We start from the raw sequence: 16628 nt of genomic DNA on the forward strand, positions 1-16628 counted from the left end.
GGTAAACTGAGTCACAGGGAGGTTATGCGGCTGGCCTGAGCTGACACAGTAGGTGGCAGAACCAGATCTTGAACTCAGGTCTGAATGACGCCTCAGGCTATGCTTGTTCTACCCGAGATACTTTTTATAGCCCAGGGATTACACCATGCCCTTCATGCCAGTCCCTGCTAACCACTGGAATCCGCGAAGGCAGTGGCTTCTGCCCAAAGAATCAGCAGTTCTAATAGATGTGCTATAAATACTAAGACCTAACGAAATAAGCCTAGTTGGCATCTGGAGTGATAAACAGAATGCAGAGGCTGGAGGTGGGTTCCTGCACTTGCAGAGACAGCCCTGGGTGTGCAAGGGGGCACACGGCCCAGAAATCCCACTTGGGTTCTAGAAGCTTTCCAGGTCAGGGGGCTCAGTGGCATGTTCTGGAAGGTCTCTCTCTGAAGCAACAGGGGAAGGAGAAAGCCCCTGACCTCATCTATGGAGACTAAGCCCCTGGGGGGGTCGGGGGAGCTGGGAGGAGCGGCTGGAATCCACGCTCGCCGGGCTGACGCGCTGCACACACACCAGCCCGTGCATGTGTGCAAACACACAGCTTGAATCTACAGTCAGCCCTCAGACTCACACATACACACTCAGATGTGGATGCACATGCACCCCATCTGAGGGCCCCTCCCTGGTCCTACAGGTCCCCCACCCCCACAAAGCCCCAGACACCTGGGCTGGCCCAGCCCCTCACACCCAGGTACCCAGCCTCAGCTCAGCCTTCCCGGGGCTGGCTCCTGGCCCCATGTGCTGCCTGCCCGGGCCGCTAACAAGGTCTGGAGCAAGTCAGGGGGTTTATGACAGCGCCTAATGACCGCCGCTCTCAGTAATGACCAGCTCTGCGGTGACCCACGTGGGAGCTGATTACAGGCTTGGGCTCCTGCTCTGAGCGCCCGAACCAAGGTCTCCTGGGGGCCCTGACCGCAGCAGATGGCCCTTTCCCCGCTGCCCCGGCCACGGACTGCCCTCATCAGAACAGCCGGCAGGGGTTCCTTCCAGTGGGTGGCCCAGGCCCTGCCAGCGCTGCCCTGAGTCCCCAGACACCTCACACCCCTGATGCCTGGGGTCCTGCACGTCATCACCGGAAGAATACGCAACTTCTCCTTTGGTTTTTCTCCTCCTCTCCCTCCTCCTCCTACTCTTCCCCCTTCTCCTCCTTTTCCTCCCCCCCCTTTGCTTCCTCCTCCTCTCCCTCCTCCCCCTCTTCTTCCTCCTCCTCCTTCACCTCTTCCTTCTCCTTCCCCTCCTTCTGCTCCTCCCCCTTCCCTCTCCTCCTCTTCTTCTTCCTCCCTCTCTTCTTCCTCTTCCTCCATCTCTTCCTCCTCCTCCACCTCCTCCTCCATCTCTTCCTCCTCCTCCACCTCCTCCTCCATCTCTTCCTCCTCCTCTTCTTCCTCCCCCTCTCCCCCCACCGAGGTCTTCCCTGAAGATGTGAGTGGCAGTAACACTTTAAGATAAGCTCCTGAGCCCCCTCGTTGCCAACAAGACAAGCTCCCTCCTCAGCACAGCAGTCAAGGGCCTGAGGTGACTTTTGCCTTCACTGTCAATCTCCTTTCTAGAGACTCGCCCCCCCCGTACACCTTAGAAGCCAAAGGCAGACATTCACTGCCACCCCACACAGACGACATCAAGCCTCTGTGTCCTGACCCCTGTGGCTCCTCCGCTTCAAATGCTCTTCTTCTGCCCATCTTTTTGACCAACTCCAAAGGATTCCTGTTCAATGATGACACTCAATCACACTTGTCTCTTTTGTCTCCTCCGTCCCCTCCCTCTCGACGGTAAGGCAGGAACCACATCCCAGCCACCTTGCATGGCCACCGTCATGTGCACTCACCAGTCCTGCGTGCGTGAGTCAGTTCACCGGGCCCCTATGACATCGCAAACGTGAACACGTCACCAGTTCACGGAAGCACTTCCTTCCCAAGGGCAAGAGACACCACACGGATTCGCACAGAAGTGCTGCGTGCCAGGGTCCGAGAGGCGGAACTAAAGCCCTTTGGGGAAGCCCACTAACGAAGCTCTGGCCTGAAGCAGGCCCCAGGGACAGGGCAGGTGAGGCGCCCTCCACCATGCACCCATCAGACAGAGACCTGAGAAGCCCATGAAGGCAGCCCCTCCACACTGAGAATCCAACGTGAAAGGCTGCCTGCAAAGGGACGAAGGTGGACCAAAAAGCTCCCCTGAGATGCACAGGTCAAAGCCATCCTCTGGCTGAGGTTTCACCTTCCTCGACAAGGGAGCGCCTGGAGGGAGGAGGCGGCCGCTCTCTTTGGCCTCGATGGTGGGGCCTCCCCTCTTCCCTGGCTCTGGGAAGAAATGACACAAACGCTTGTCTCTGGATGTCTGTGGATCCCAAGGTCTGAATAGGTAACCTTAGTAGGGCCACGTCCTTGACAGAAGCCTGACAATCATCTGTTGAATTAAATCTGTGCACACCTCCTGTGGATAGATTTTGAAAAGGAAACAGGCGCACACATCCTATGCCTGTTTTTGTTTTTATTTTTAAACATTTTTTTTGTCTTTGGAGTTCCCGTCGTGGCTCAGTGGTTAATGAATCCAACTAGGAACCATGAGGTTTCGGGTTCGATCCCTGGCCTTGCTCAGTGGGTTAAGGATCCGGCACTGCCATGAGCTGTGGTGTAGGTCGCAGACATGGCTCAGACCTGGCATTGCGGTGACTGTGGTATAGGCTGGTGGTTACAGCTCCAATTAGACCCCTAGCCTGGGAACCTCCATATGCCGCAAATGCAGCCCTAAAAAATTTTTAAATTAGAAAAAAAAAAAGAATTAACTTGTTTCCCAGCCTTCTCCCAACACCACAAATACCTTTCTCTCTCCCCCCCCTTTTTTTTTTTTCTTTTCTTTTTACGGCTGCTCCTGAGGCATAAGGAAATTTTCAGGCTAGGGGTCGAATCAGAGCTGCAGGTGCCACCTACGCCACAGCCACAGCAACAAAGGCTATGAGCCACATCTGCAACCTGCACTGCACTTTGCAGGAACGCCAGAATCTTACCCCACTGAGCGAGGCCAGGAACCAAACCTGCATCTTCGTGGATACTAGTTGGGTTTGTAACCTGCTGAGCCACAGTAGGAACACCACAGATGCCCTTCTTTCTCCATCACCCTTCACTGCCTCCAGAAGGCCTCCTTGAACTTCTCCAGCCACCACGGGAGACCCTGCCCTCCTTCCAGGCCTGAGAGTTGGAACTCTGCAGGAAAGCAAGAGAGCCGGGACCAACTAGCACGGCCCCAGCCTGTCTCAGCCCCCAGGCTCTTAGCTCTGTTGAGGACCCGATCAGAGCTGACATCACAGGAAGCTAGAAGGGGCACGGGCCGTCCCTGGCACAGACACAGACAGGGTTTGAGAGGCCCGAGTGGTGCCTGCATGAGGGAACCCGCTCCAGGGCGGGGGGCCAGCTGATGCTTCGGGTTTCAAGTGCTCCTTCAAGGCCTGTTTCTAGCTCTGCTGCTGCAGCCACAGAGGCAGGGATTTCCTTCGGCTGTAAAGCCACCTCCAGAAGCCGCCTGGATTTGTGGTGGAAGACACACCAGCATGAATTCATTTTCCCTAATTTTGTGAGGGCTCACCAAGAGCAGAGAATGCATCCGAGGGGCTCCCAGAGGGGAACGAACGTCCTGGGGAAAACGCTGCCGAAAGGGCTAGAGAAAAGAAGGGGCAGAAACTCTCTCTTGTAATCCAGCCTGAAGGAAAGAGAGCCTCTTAGGGAAGCGGGTTCCGAATTTTCTCCCTACTGCCAAAGTGCTGTTTTGGCCTCTCTTTACAACTCACAGACAACCTTCCAGAATGTGTTGTAAATGATTTCCCTTAATTCCTGCCCTAAAGAAATACTCCTTTATTCCCCTAAATATCTGCTGGCCAGGAAGCATCTATGATCCACACATCAATCCCTAAAGAGCTGTCAGAGCAGCCTGGCCTCACACGCCACAGCCACCGCCCCCCCCCAACACCCTTTACTCTCAAGACTCAAACAGGAAACCCCAACCCAAAGAGCCCTCACAGGGGACACAAACGTCATTTCTTCTCAGGAGTCCTTGCTTCCCCCACCTGACCCACCCAGGATAAGGACCCAGGATGGGTCACAGGTAACACCCGTGACACCTTCAAATTCAGTCCTGCCTTAAGGACCCCGACCAAGGCCACGGTGATCCGGAAGCTCCAAAGTCCAGGGGCTCTCTGAGAACAAGCAGTTTATAACTCAGCAACCCTCCCTGAAAAGTCACTCTGAACAGTGGCTGCAGTATCTCCCCTCGGAAAGATCTAGAAGGCTTGGTTTCCTCTCATTCCATGGTCACTATCCATTTGTTCATTCCCTCCCTCGCTCAGCCAGGCCCCGGGTCCATGTGCCTGAGCCAAGGCACAGAGCTGGATCTGCCCCCCCGCCCAGCCTTATTTCCAAATGGAGCTCTAACAACCCTGCTGAGCAAAGCCCCCCAAGCCCTCCCTGTCCCCATCCTTACAGTTCAGCAGAATCTGCAAGGTGACATCACCCGCCTCCACCACCACGCCCAGCCTCGACTCCCACGTCATTCAACACAGCCCAGCCCCCTGCCAAGGTGCTCCCACAAATGTCTACTTGCAGAGACACCTAAGTGAGATGTTTCTGGACCATCCAGAACGGGCTGTCAGTGTGATGCAGAGGGAAGCCAGCCTGACGCTTGCCCCCTCTGAGCCAGGAAGTCCCCTGTGCCAGCACTAAGTGGCACTGGAGCCCAGGAGTGACTCCGGCAGACAGGGCCTGGCTGGTCCTTGCCTGATGGCCCCGCCAGCCTAGGTCTTCCCTGGGCACGGAGGGAGTGACAGCGCTGGTGACAGGCCAGGCCTCTGACACAGCAAAGCTGTAGCTCAAATATTTATTGTATGCGTCTGGCTTTCACACGGAATTTGCAACCTGCCAGTTACCAGTGTTTACCTTGGTAGAAATTCACGGGAAATCTTGGTCTGAACAGGCCTGGAGTTTATTTTACTGCCAGATAAACAACTTTCTTTGATAAATCATCCGTGTGACAGTGTTTCTGAAAGACTATACAAAGATTTCAAGTGCAATCTATAGGCCTTTGAGAAGCCTTCCAAAGCTAATACGTGTTTAATTGGCCGCTCCAAGCAGGCGGGGGCAGGGCGAGGGCCTGACATTTCTTTGGCCACTTGCTATTCTTTGAAAAAGAAATACAGATTGGCGCGTCTGGCTCGTTTCTGCAAAGCAGGATGAAATTTGCCAATATTTAAATGCTCGTTCACTTCTGAATACCGCCTATTTTTTTGGCTGAAGGGCCCGTGTCTCACAAATATCACAAGGCAGCTGTTAGAAAAAAGTGAAAACCCGTCCGTGCCCAAGAAAAGGGGACAGACAATACTTAGGCCTCGAAAGTGTATCTGAGACCCAATAAATGAAGAGCAGGAAAAACTCACATCAGGAATAAGATTTCTAAAAATCACCCCAAAACAGAAAAACAACCTTCAGTGGGCACACCTTGGAATTAGAAAATATTCAGTCTAAGCTCACTTGTTCTGTGGTCACAATCGTCCCTTGGCTTCCAGTTTTCCAGTGACTTAAGGGTGTCCGTTAGCTAAAGCCCAGACCACCTAACTTTTCATATTTATAGGCTTGCTTTTCATTTGGTTGGGTTGGGTTTTGGTTTGGTTTTGCTTTTGTGAACCACAGCACCCTGGAGTTGCGTAAAGCTTTCAAAATTTTCCCAAATGGGTATTTTTTTTTTTTTAAAGTTTCTCCATTCTAATCCTCTGTCAACCAGAGAATCAATCGAGGGATTCCATTCCACTTCCTAAAACAATTTGCCAAGTAAGCTGATTTTATTAGTGCTTGAATCCTCCTACCTGGGCCAACTTCCCTCCTGAAACAATTCTTTCCAATAAGAAGAGGCAATAACTCTTAGGGATGGAGCAACGTCCATGTTCCAGAACCCGCTTGATGGATTCGCCTCTCCTTCCAACACAGGAATCACCATCCCCATTTTGCCACTGAGGCAACACGCTCAGAGAGGTTGAGAGACTTTCTCAGGGGTGCTCAGCTTGTAAGGTTGGGATCAAATCCAAGTCTGTCTGGCCGGAAGCCTAAGTTCTTTCTACTCCATGGCACTGCCCGCCTCTCCACAAAGAAACCCACCTTCCTGTGCATTTGGCACAGGCATCAGCGCATTTATACCTGGCAAACTCCGAAAGCACCCGTGCCCCCTTCTCAGGGAGATTTCTCTGCCGTTCCTGGCAGGATAGGACCGAGATGGGCAGGAGAAGACATGAAGGAGGAAGGGTGTGGAATCCAGACGGGCTACCTGGCTGAGAGCTGCTGGGAACAACAACTGGAAGGGATGCCAGGCAGAGTGGCCTTGGGCAATCTGATGACTAACCCCTTTACCAGAGTCTTACCGGCCTGCATCTATGAGCGGAGGGCCCTGGACTGGCAGAGCCTTGAGGTCCCATCAGGCTCAGCTGATCTTTGGAGTGACAACGGGCTGCCAAGCAGCAAGGCTGCACCCAAAGAAACGGGCAAAGAGCCCCTTACCTCACCTCATCCCTCACCCACTCCTTCTCCCCCGACCTCCCCCCACCCCCCCGCCCCAGCAAAGGCTCCAGGGAACAGAGGTGAACCTGAGGGTAAATCCTTCGCTTGGCTCCCCTTCTCCATGACCGTTTATATACACATCAAATGATAAGAAGGACATTTTGCTAAGTGAGAGAAGCCAGACACAGAAGGACAAATAGCGCAGGATTCCGCTTACACGCGGTACCTGGAAGGGTCAACTTCCCAGAGATGGAAAGGAGAATGCTGGTTCCCGGGCAGTGGGGGGGGAGGGGATGGAGTGTTAGTGTTTGGATACAAAGGAGCTTCAGGGTGGGAGGAAGGGAAAAAAAAAATCCAAAGATGGATAGCAGCAATGCCGGCAAACCACGTAAATGCACCTCACATCACCACCCCGCACACTTAGGAAGGACTAAGAGTTCCTGCCATGGCGCAGTGCATTAAGAATAGACTGCAGGAGTTCCCGTCGTGGCGCAGTGGTTAACGAATCCAACTAGGAACCATGAGGTTGCGGGTTCGGGCCCTGGCCTCGCTCAGTGGGTTGAGGATCCGGTGTTGCCCTGAGCTGTGGTGTGCGTTGCAGACGCGGCTCGGATCCCACGTTGCTGTGGCTCTGGCATTAGGCCGGTGGCTACGGCTCCAATTCGATTCGACCCCTAGCCTGGGAACCTCCATATGCCGCAGGAGCGGCCTTAGAAAAGGCAAAAAGACAAAAAGAATCTGACTGCAGCGGCTCAGGTCGATGCGGAGGTGTGGGTTCAATTCCCCGCAGTGGGCTAAAGGATCTAGCGGTGCCACAGTTGCACTCGGATTCAGTCCCTGGCCGGGGAACTTCCATATGCTGTGGGTGCAGCCAAAAAATAATTTAAAGAAAGAAAAAAAAAAAAAGACACTGGCCTTCTCAAGGAATAACCTGGTCAGGGCTGGGCTCCTTCGCAAAGAGGGAGAAGTCCTGTGGCAGCCGGTCCCACGTGCCTTCATCTCAATGTCTCAGGTCAAAGAAAGCAACCCTTCCATCAGGGATGGAGACAGAGAAGAGATGGGAGAGACTGCAGTTCAGGGGAGGTTTCAACAGGGAGCCTCTGAGTTGTGCCTCCAGGTCTTTGGTGAGAGGCGGGAAGGGAGGTCTCGGTAGCCCACCCCCCCAACCACACCACCGTGATGAATGGTGAGTCGGGGCCTGGGGCTGGGCTCCTTACACCAGCTCATCTGCCTCCCCCCAAAACCTATCCCAGGTACCAGCTGCCACTTGACAGGGAAACTGAGGCCTGGAGAGACGTGGCGATTTCCCAGAGCTGCAGGCTCCAGGGATGCCGCCCCCACCTGTGGGTCTTGGGGTTTCTGCGTTCTTTCTCATATTTTTCAAAAATTTTTATTTGTTTTTATTTATTTATTTATTTATTTATTTATTTATTTATTTTAGGGTCGCACCCGTGGCATATGGAAGTTCACAGGCTAGGGGTCGAACTGGAGCTACAGCTGCCAGCCTATACCACAGCCACAGCAACCCTGGATCCTTTAACCCACTGAGCGAGGCCAGGGATCAAACCCACATCCTCACGGACACTAACCAGATTCTTAACCCACTGAGCCACAACGGGAACTCCCTCTCATACTTTCTCACAAGGTAAAATATGCTAAAGAAACGTGCTGTAATTGACATTTGCCTTATCTAAGTATCTTCCTGCCAGTTATAACCAAGAGAGAATTAACGAGGCAGATGGGGTGCTCACCAGAAGGGGAAACCTTGGGCTCTTTTCCCACCTTCTCCTCACGGTTTCTCAACCTGGCTTCAGCATGCAAAGTGGTCCCCTTGGGGACCTCAGCTCCAACGCCCTGGGGCCTGATTCCTCCAGCTAGGCCCCCAGGTCGGAGGCCTCGGGGGAGCAGGGTACTGCCATACAGCCCACTCGGACGACTGGAAGCCTTTGAAGGCTCCTGTTCAGCCGTGGTCTCTGGGTGGAACAAGCCACCCCCATCACATTCAGGATGGGCCGGGAGCTGGGAGCTTCATTTCCAGGGCACTTGAAGCGCCCGCGCCCACATCTCCCCCGCACAAGAAACACCACAGGACGCCTTTCAACTGTGTACAGATCTGTGGATGGGCTGCGTACTTTAGAGGTCTTCAGTGACAATAAAAACCAGTTGTTTTCAGCCTGCCAACTCCACCCCAGGGTTACAGTTCCTTCTTCCCTGTCTGATTCATTTGACTTCGGCTGAACTGGATGTCTGGATATCCAAAAAAGGGCTTTTGCGTTTCCTTTTTTTTGTTTTTTAAACACTCAGTGACCCAAAACGGGGCATGCAGTTTTTCCTCCAACTTAATACACAGAGTTGCACATATTCCTTTGGAAAAGAGCTTTCTCCTTTTCTAAAAAAAGGCAGGTCAATTTCCATCCCCATGCCATGCTCTGTCATTCATTCACACACACGCATCCGACAAACTTTGACTTTGGGCCCACCGTGGATAAGACATTGTGCCAAAGACGATTTAAGTACAAACGGGCCTTGTTTCGTTCCTTCTAAGACACAGATGCTTTTCACATTTTAACCCAAAGTATGTTTTCTCTGTGGGCGGTGCGTCTCACAGGTGATGAATTGCGCATCTCACAGTTCATGGGTGTCTTACATTAGGTAAAATATGGTACCGGAGACAGACCCTGCTCTGAAGCAGCTTACAGAATTACTGTGTTGGCAGCCACTTTTCCTCCTCTGCCGGAGGAAACCCAAGGTTTAGTTTGGAAAGGTTGAGCCTCCTTTTTGCAAGAAATCAAACTGCCCCTTCAGAGTGAAACACTGCGCTTCCAAACAGCCCAGCCAAGACACCTTGAAAGCAGAGTGAGGCAGAGTGAGAACAAATTAGTGAAGGCACAGGAACCACCAAGACTTTCTTCTAGGAAATACTCCCCAGTGCTAAGAGTGAGAGACGATATTTTTTTCTTTCCTACTGGACCCCGTTTTGTGTTGCAAAGCAGGCTTTTACTCTTTATGAGGAAACATAAATAGAAAAAAAAAAAAAAATGCTTCCAGAAGGCAAGGAAAATTTCTGGGGGCCAAAACATCTTTTTCCACAGCAAGAAAATACTGGGTTCAAAAGTTGCCACCTGGAGTTCCCATCGTGGCTTAATGGAAACCAATCTGACTAGCATCCATGAGGATGCAGGTTTGATCCCTGGCCTCACTCAGCTGGTTAAAGGAGGATCCGGCATTGCCATGAGCCGTTGTGTAGGGCACAGATGCAGCTCAGATTTGGCGTTGCTGGTTGCTGTGGCTCTGGCATAGGCCAGTGGCTACAGCTCCAATTAGACCCCTAGCCTGGGAACCTCCATAAGCTGAAGGTGCGGCCCCAAAAGAGACAAAGGAAAAAGAAAAAAAAAGTTGCCACCTGAATTCTCAAACAAAAAAAACAAAAAAAACAAAGAAACAAAATGAGAAAACAGTGTCTGAGCTACCTTAGCAGAAGTATACAGTCCTGCACACTTTGACCAGCAAAGCTTAAGGGTGTTTATAAATCTGGGAGAAGAAGCTCCAGAGGGTGGCCAGAGGCAGGGTCCTAACCTCACGGCAGGAATAAATCAGACCCTCCCATCCCTGGGAGAAGCTAAGCTAAAGGAAAGGTGGTTATGGGCTTGGAGTTGTTAATGGCAGGATTAAGAGGGCTGGCAGCCTGCAAATCTTATATCGACCTGTGGAAGAGACAAGAGCAGGAAGAGCTGGGAGGCAGAAGGAGAGGCGAGGCAGGGCAGGGCGTCCTAACTGCAGCCTAGTAGGCAGGCTGGCTGCCATGTTGTGTTTTGGGGACTTTGCACCAGCGAACCGTCTGGCTTCCACACATCTGGTGCTTGATCCGGGCTGATCCAGCTGCATTCCTGAGCATCAGCACACAGGTGTTTCTACTGATGCTTTTTCCCTGTCGGGGGTGGGGGTGGGAACGCGCTCTGAACTGAGGAGGTACAGGGCAGGGTGGACAGACCAGTGGCCAAGAAGACCTGCCAGAGAGTCCAACATGCAGAGGGAGGCGGTGATGGGTGGAGCATGGCCAGCTCCACAGAGGCCGGGCTGGCAGGAAAGCCGGTGCGTGCTGACCCAGAAGGAATGTGCCCCCTTGTCCCTGGAGCTCCCAGAGAGCCTTCTAACAACCTGACGTCTTCCCACTGGGGACGTCAGGGCCCATTCATGCAAAGTTTGATCCCCGGAGTAGAGAGGAAAGCATTATTTTTCCTCTCCGTGGGCGTGTCAGCTTGCACGGCTAAAGGGCTTTGTTTCCTAACTGAATCCCATCAGCGTGGCTGACTGCCTCGCTTACTTTAAATGAACTGAGCTGGGAGACAAGTTCTCAACAAGGCTGTATTCTCCAGGGTGCTGAGAAGGGCAGAGCTAAGCTCAGCCCCTGCGGGGGTGGGGAGGGGGGGATTCCTGTTTATTGCCTTATGCGAACATGACACACAAAACCCCATAAAAGTCTCTCCCGCATCCAGATAAAGAAGTCTGGCATCCAGCACGCCTGTGCGCAGACAAACACCCCTAGGACCAAGCCCAGCAGCCATTCATCTTTTCAGGGCAAAAGGCACACGGTCCCAAACTACTAATCAGATTGGCCAAGGCCTGACCGGTTATTAAAGTGACACACACCCTGTGGCGCCCACACGCGGTGAGCAGGTGGCCTGCTGACCAAGCTGGTACCCACTGCGGCGGGAAGAGGATGTCCGGCCACAGGTGGGCTACCTGAGCACGCTCTAGATCCTTGCCCTTCACCAAAAGGTCAACCTTCACATTCAAATTCTTTCCCAAACTTTGCTTCTGCAGCCCACCGCTAGGGGTTGTGGCTCTAGGTTAGCTAGTTGCCACAAAGCACCCCACCCCCAACAAATTCTGGTTGTAAACTTCCAGAAAAAGAATCTGAGCAGGAAGACCCCGCTTCTCTGGTCACAACTCCTGAACATTTGCCTGGCCTTGAGTCCTCATAGCGCCCTCTTCAGGCAGTGCGTTTCTAAGACTCCAGGATTCTCTTGGGAAACCTCTGATTGGTGTTCGGTGAGGGCTAAGATAATATTATTTTCTCTTTTTTAGGGCCACACCTGCAGCATATGGAAGTTCCCAGGCTAGGGGTTGAATCAGAGCTTCGGCTGCCTACACCACAGCCTCGGCAACACCAGATCCAAGCCGCATCTACCACCTACGCTGCAGCTTTTAGCAACAAGGGATCCTTAACCCACTGGGAGAGACCAGGGATCAAATTCACATCCTCATGGATACCAGTCAGGTTCGTAACTTGCTGAGCCACAATGGGAACTCCAAGAAACTTTTTAAATTAAATTTTAATCTATTTTAGGTCAGTATTTTTGGCTACAGCACAGAGCTCTGCACTCAAGAAACGCGGGATGGCTGAACATGTGGGTCAAAGAATGATCGGACAGGAGGAATCTGAGTTCCTGGACAAAAGGCAGGTCTTGTCAGCCACTGACACTAGCACAGCCCCAGCATTTTCCACAGCGCTGCCCTCAGGAGCTGAGCCCAAGAGAAGTCATCTGAGCATAAAACATCAGCTAATACCTTAGGTCTTGGAGTCGACTCTAATACGATGCCCTGGATTTGCTGAAACGTTGGAGAATCAACACCTAACAGGGGGTGTGTTGATTTATAGTATCTCGAGAGGGTCCGTGAAATGTGAATGTGGATCCTGAATAACACACACACACACACACACACACCCAACACACCCAGCAAGGAAGGATCATTTGGGATCACAGCACTATCTAAGCAGGTTCTCCCTGCCCCTGCCAAGTGGCATAAGGTTTCTGGTCAAGATTTCTGAAGGATTTTATGGCCTTTTGCTCAATCCCCAAATGCATCTCTACAAAGGACTCTCAACACAGTTTGTGGGAGGAGAGCCTGATACTGGGGCAGGGTGGGGCTGTGCAGATCCTGGAGCGAGAGAACCACCAGTTTTGGGGGCGTTTGGCTCCCCTTGATAGAGTGACAGTGTGAATATCGAGCGTCACTGCCGTCACACCGAAGGGTCGTCGGTGTTGCTGCACGTCATGCAGGTCCCTCTCCAATTTTATTTGAGTTCATTTACAATGCCAGCCATGGGAGCTCCTTGATGGTCTAGTGATTAGGAATCGGCCCTTTCACCACTGCAGCCCAGGTTCAATCCCTGGCGTGGGAACTGAGATCCCACATCCAGCCGCTGAATGCCACGGCCCAAAAATAAAAATAAACAAAAGGGCAATCAGAACAAAGGATGTGACTCGAACACAAGCAGCAAAATGCTTGGAAGACCAAATCTAGAGGTCACCCACCAAGAACAAAGAAGGCAGGTAGCAATGCTTAATGAAGAAATACAGCACGAAAAATGCATCTGCTCTCAAGAGGCTCTCAGCAGCAAAGGGTCAGAATTCCCCAACTCCACCTTCAGCCACAAGGACAAACACCCTGAGATACATCTGTCGTGTTCGGTTTCCTTCAACTTGTTAGGAATGGCCAGGGAAAAAGGAGGCAGAGATAGGACCAATGAGCTCCCAAGCAGGTTTATCAACCAAGAGAGTGGCCAGGAGCACTGAGGGGAGAGAACTCAGGTTCCCAGCAGCTTGGAGAGCAGCTAGGGATGTAGAAAAAGGGGTCCTTTAAATTTTTAGCACAGGTTTGTGGTGGAGTAAGAAACGGGGGAGTTCCCGTCATGGCGCAGTGGTTAACGGATCCGACTAGGAACCATGAGGGTTCGGGTTCGGTCCCTGCCCTTGCTCAGTGGATTAATGATCCGGCGTTGCCGTGAGCTGTGGTGTAGGTTGCAGACGCGGCTCGGATCCGGCGTTGCTGTGGCTCTGACGTAGGCTGGCGGCTACAGCTCCGATTAGACCCCTAGCCTGGGAACCTCCATATGCTGCGGGAGTGGCCCTAGAAAAGGCAAAAAAACAAAAAAAGAAAAAAAGAAAAAAAAAAAGAAACAGGGAAGATATGTTACACAGTTACACTTTCACAGTTTTTTTCTCCAGCTCTTCTTGTCTTGCAGCTTTGTGTTTCATTTTGTACAGTTACCACCTAATGCAACTCACATGATGGCAGCTCTCCAACCTAGCACTTCAACTAGCACAAGGCCCTTTAGTGTGTTTTATACTTGGCTAATGAAAACCCAGAGTAAGTAACTCTGGGTGGACATAAAGACACACATTACCTATGATGGTGCGTCTCCTGGTAAGAATTCTGTAAGAAATCCAGCACCAGGGATGCAAAGGGCTGGAATCCTGAGAACCCGTCCTTGGCAAAGTGGGCCTGGCTGCAATCCCTTCTCAGCGGCCGCATAAAACAAAGGCAGGCTGGAGGCCCTTCAAAAGGATGCAGTTCCTGTCTGCTCTTCCAGAGGATAGACTACCAAGGTGTCTGAAGCTCTTGTCTTCTGTCAGGCAGACCACCAGGGACCGTCCCAGAAGAGCCCCTGAGAGCAGCCCCTGCGGGGGAGGGGAACCACAGCCAGGCCTTCTCCTGGGGCTGCAAGTGTGAATGTGGAATTCCCTTTTACCCAGCCGGATTTGGGAAGAAAGCAGGGACACTCTCCCACTGTTGGGGATGTCAGTTTCCTTGCCGGCCGGAAAGACTTAGGAGCCCCCGCCCCCAATGCCCTAAGCCTGGACTCTCCCCTCCCAGATCCTGGGCAGAGTGGTGCTGACACCTAGAGGCGAAGGGAAAAAGAGGAGAGACCAGCCCAAGCCCACCATCATACCTCCTGGTTTCCCCAGCTCCCCTCCACCTCGGGCCGAGCCCACCCGCCCCCACACCTAGAGAAGATCCCCCCAAACCTGTCACATGCACAGAAGGGCAGAAGCCGAGTTTGACTTCCATACAAATCGGCCCACTCCCTACCCTATCTAGTCTTCCATCGGCCTGAGAAAAGCAACCATCTGGGGAGGAGGGAAGAAAAGAATATACATCCCCGCTGCCCAAAGATGCTCCCACAGGCTCTGTGCACCCAAGACGTGGACCAGGAGGAGCCAGGGATGCCCAACCTTCCAGAGATGGCCAGGGGGCTTGCTTACCAAACTCGCTGGCACAGAGATGTTCGATTATGGCTTCAGACTTCAACTCGTTGTCACATGGAGGACACACAGGCGTGCCTAGGAAGGGAAAGCGGAGAATGGGAACTGTGAGTGATGCGGGGGGGGGGGGGGCAGTGCCAGGAAGAATGGCCACTCGGGCAGAGCTCAGCCTCCTGACCAGGCTGAAAGGATGAAAGGTCTTTTCTGAAGGGCATTTCTGAAGGCATTTCTGAAGGGCAACCTGAGAAGAAAAGAGACCAGGAGGCCATAACAGATATGTAATTTCTGGAAAATTTGGGGACCAGAACTGAAGGATCCAGTACCATCTTTGGCTTTTTAGGCCACACCCGTGGCATATGGAAGCTTCCAGGCTAGGGGTGGCATCGGAGCTGCAGCTGCCAGCTTACACCACAGCCACAGCAACACCAGATCTGAGCCAAGTCTGCGACCTACACCACAGCTCACGGCAACGCCAGATCCTTAACCCATTGAGCAAGGCCAGGGATCGAACCTGAAACCTCATGGTTCCTAGTCGGATTCGTTAACCACTGCGCCACGACGGGAACCCGAATCGTCATGGATACTAGTCGGGTTCTTAACCCGCTGAACCACAATGGGAATTCCCTGGTACATCTATTAGCACCAGCATTATCTGAGGCTGAGTGAGGTAGCTGCTGTGAATCATGGTTTGCTGAGGTGTGGTGGGTCCCCAGCAAAAGCTGACTTGTAACCCAGCACACCTACCCCAGCTGTCTGTCTCCTGTTCTCCCTCCCCTTTCCCTGAAACACCCCCCTCTGATTCCTGTCCCCTTCTTGCTCCCAAACTCCCCACAAGACAGCCCATCCATCCGACCAGCTCTCCAGAAGCCAAGAAAGAAACTCAGACCGACGCACAAACTTTGTGAGCAGAGGCTCTGAACACCACAAGGGCTACTGCAGTGAGTTCCTGCGGGAAGGAGGCAGGGGTGGGGGGAAGCAGGAGCAGCTGGGTGGGGGCTGGGGGCCGCACTCGCCCTGCTGCCAAATGGAAGGATGGAGAAGACGACAGGAGAGATCCTCTGAAGTCATTTTCACACTGTGAAGTGCTTTGAAGAGGAGGTGTGTGTGTGCGCAGGCCCACAGGACTGGGGGCCCCTGGAGGCAGCCTGGGAAGCCAGAGCCAGAGGCGCCTCCCAGCCAAATGCCGCTGTGGGAGGGACCCCTGGGAGGTAAAGGGGCTCCGTGGAATGGCAAGGAGAAGGCAGTCTGGGGGAGAATCCTCAGAAGGTGAGAGGGCTTATCACCACTATCGCCTCCAGCATCTATCATATGCCTGGGGGTTTGATCTAAGAGATAACCAGCACTTTCTAAGGGCCCTCCACCACCAGAGGCCACACCAGGCTAGCACTGGATTCATCAGTGGGCGGGCGAGGTGAGTAACATGCGCCCCTATTAAGGCTCTTGGACCCCCTCATCCCCTTCCCTCCCCCACAGCTGCATCTTTTTCGCCTTCGCTCAGAGAGGTGGGCAGAGCTTCCCACACTGGATAAGGAGGTTGCCCTACAGCCCTCCACCTGCCAGTACTGCCCCCAGGACACAGCTGGTCCCTGGGGAGGTGATGCTCTACCAGTCCCCACCTCCAACCAGGGTCCCAGTGAGGCCCGGCAGAGACTCCCCCACTGCTCTGTGCCCAGGGTCAAACCCCATTCTGATTCTTTCTGCGGCAAGAACCACAGCCACCCGCCACACACAAGACGGATGGCCTATCCTTCGACCCAGAGGCTGAAACCTTGCTTTTCAGCCAGAACTTAAGATTGGATTCCAGGAGTTCCCATTGTGTAGCAAGCCCAACTAGCATCCATGAGGACGAGGGTTCGATCCCTGGCCTCACTCAGTGGGTTCAGGATCCGGCACTGCCATGAGCTATGGTGTAGGTCACAAGAGCGGCTCAGATCTGGCGTTGCTGTGGCTGTTCCGATTCGATCCCTAGCCTGAGAACTTCCATATGCCGTGGGCATGGCCC

At 53.0% G+C, this 16628-nt stretch overlaps 1 protein-coding gene across 1 annotated transcript in view; it reads right to left on the reverse strand.

Moving 5' to 3' along the window:
- Positions 1–16628, reverse strand: part of SFRP1 (secreted frizzled related protein 1) — a 53369-nt gene that overhangs the window by 32810 nt on the left and 3931 nt on the right. The window contains exon 2 of the mRNA XM_003359868.6: positions 14627–14704. Coding sequence (XP_003359916.2) covers positions 14627–14704 — 78 coding nt within the window. The remainder of the gene's footprint in view (positions 1–14626; positions 14705–16628) is intronic.

The sequence above is a fragment of the Sus scrofa genome, chromosome 17, assembly GCF_054392235.1.
Source record: "Sus scrofa isolate SSC_HxYL_T2T_F1_AM1 chromosome 17, Sscrofa_HxYL_maternal_Yorkshire_Landrace_v2.0, whole genome shotgun sequence".
Lineage (NCBI taxonomy): Eukaryota > Metazoa > Chordata > Mammalia > Artiodactyla > Suidae > Sus > Sus scrofa.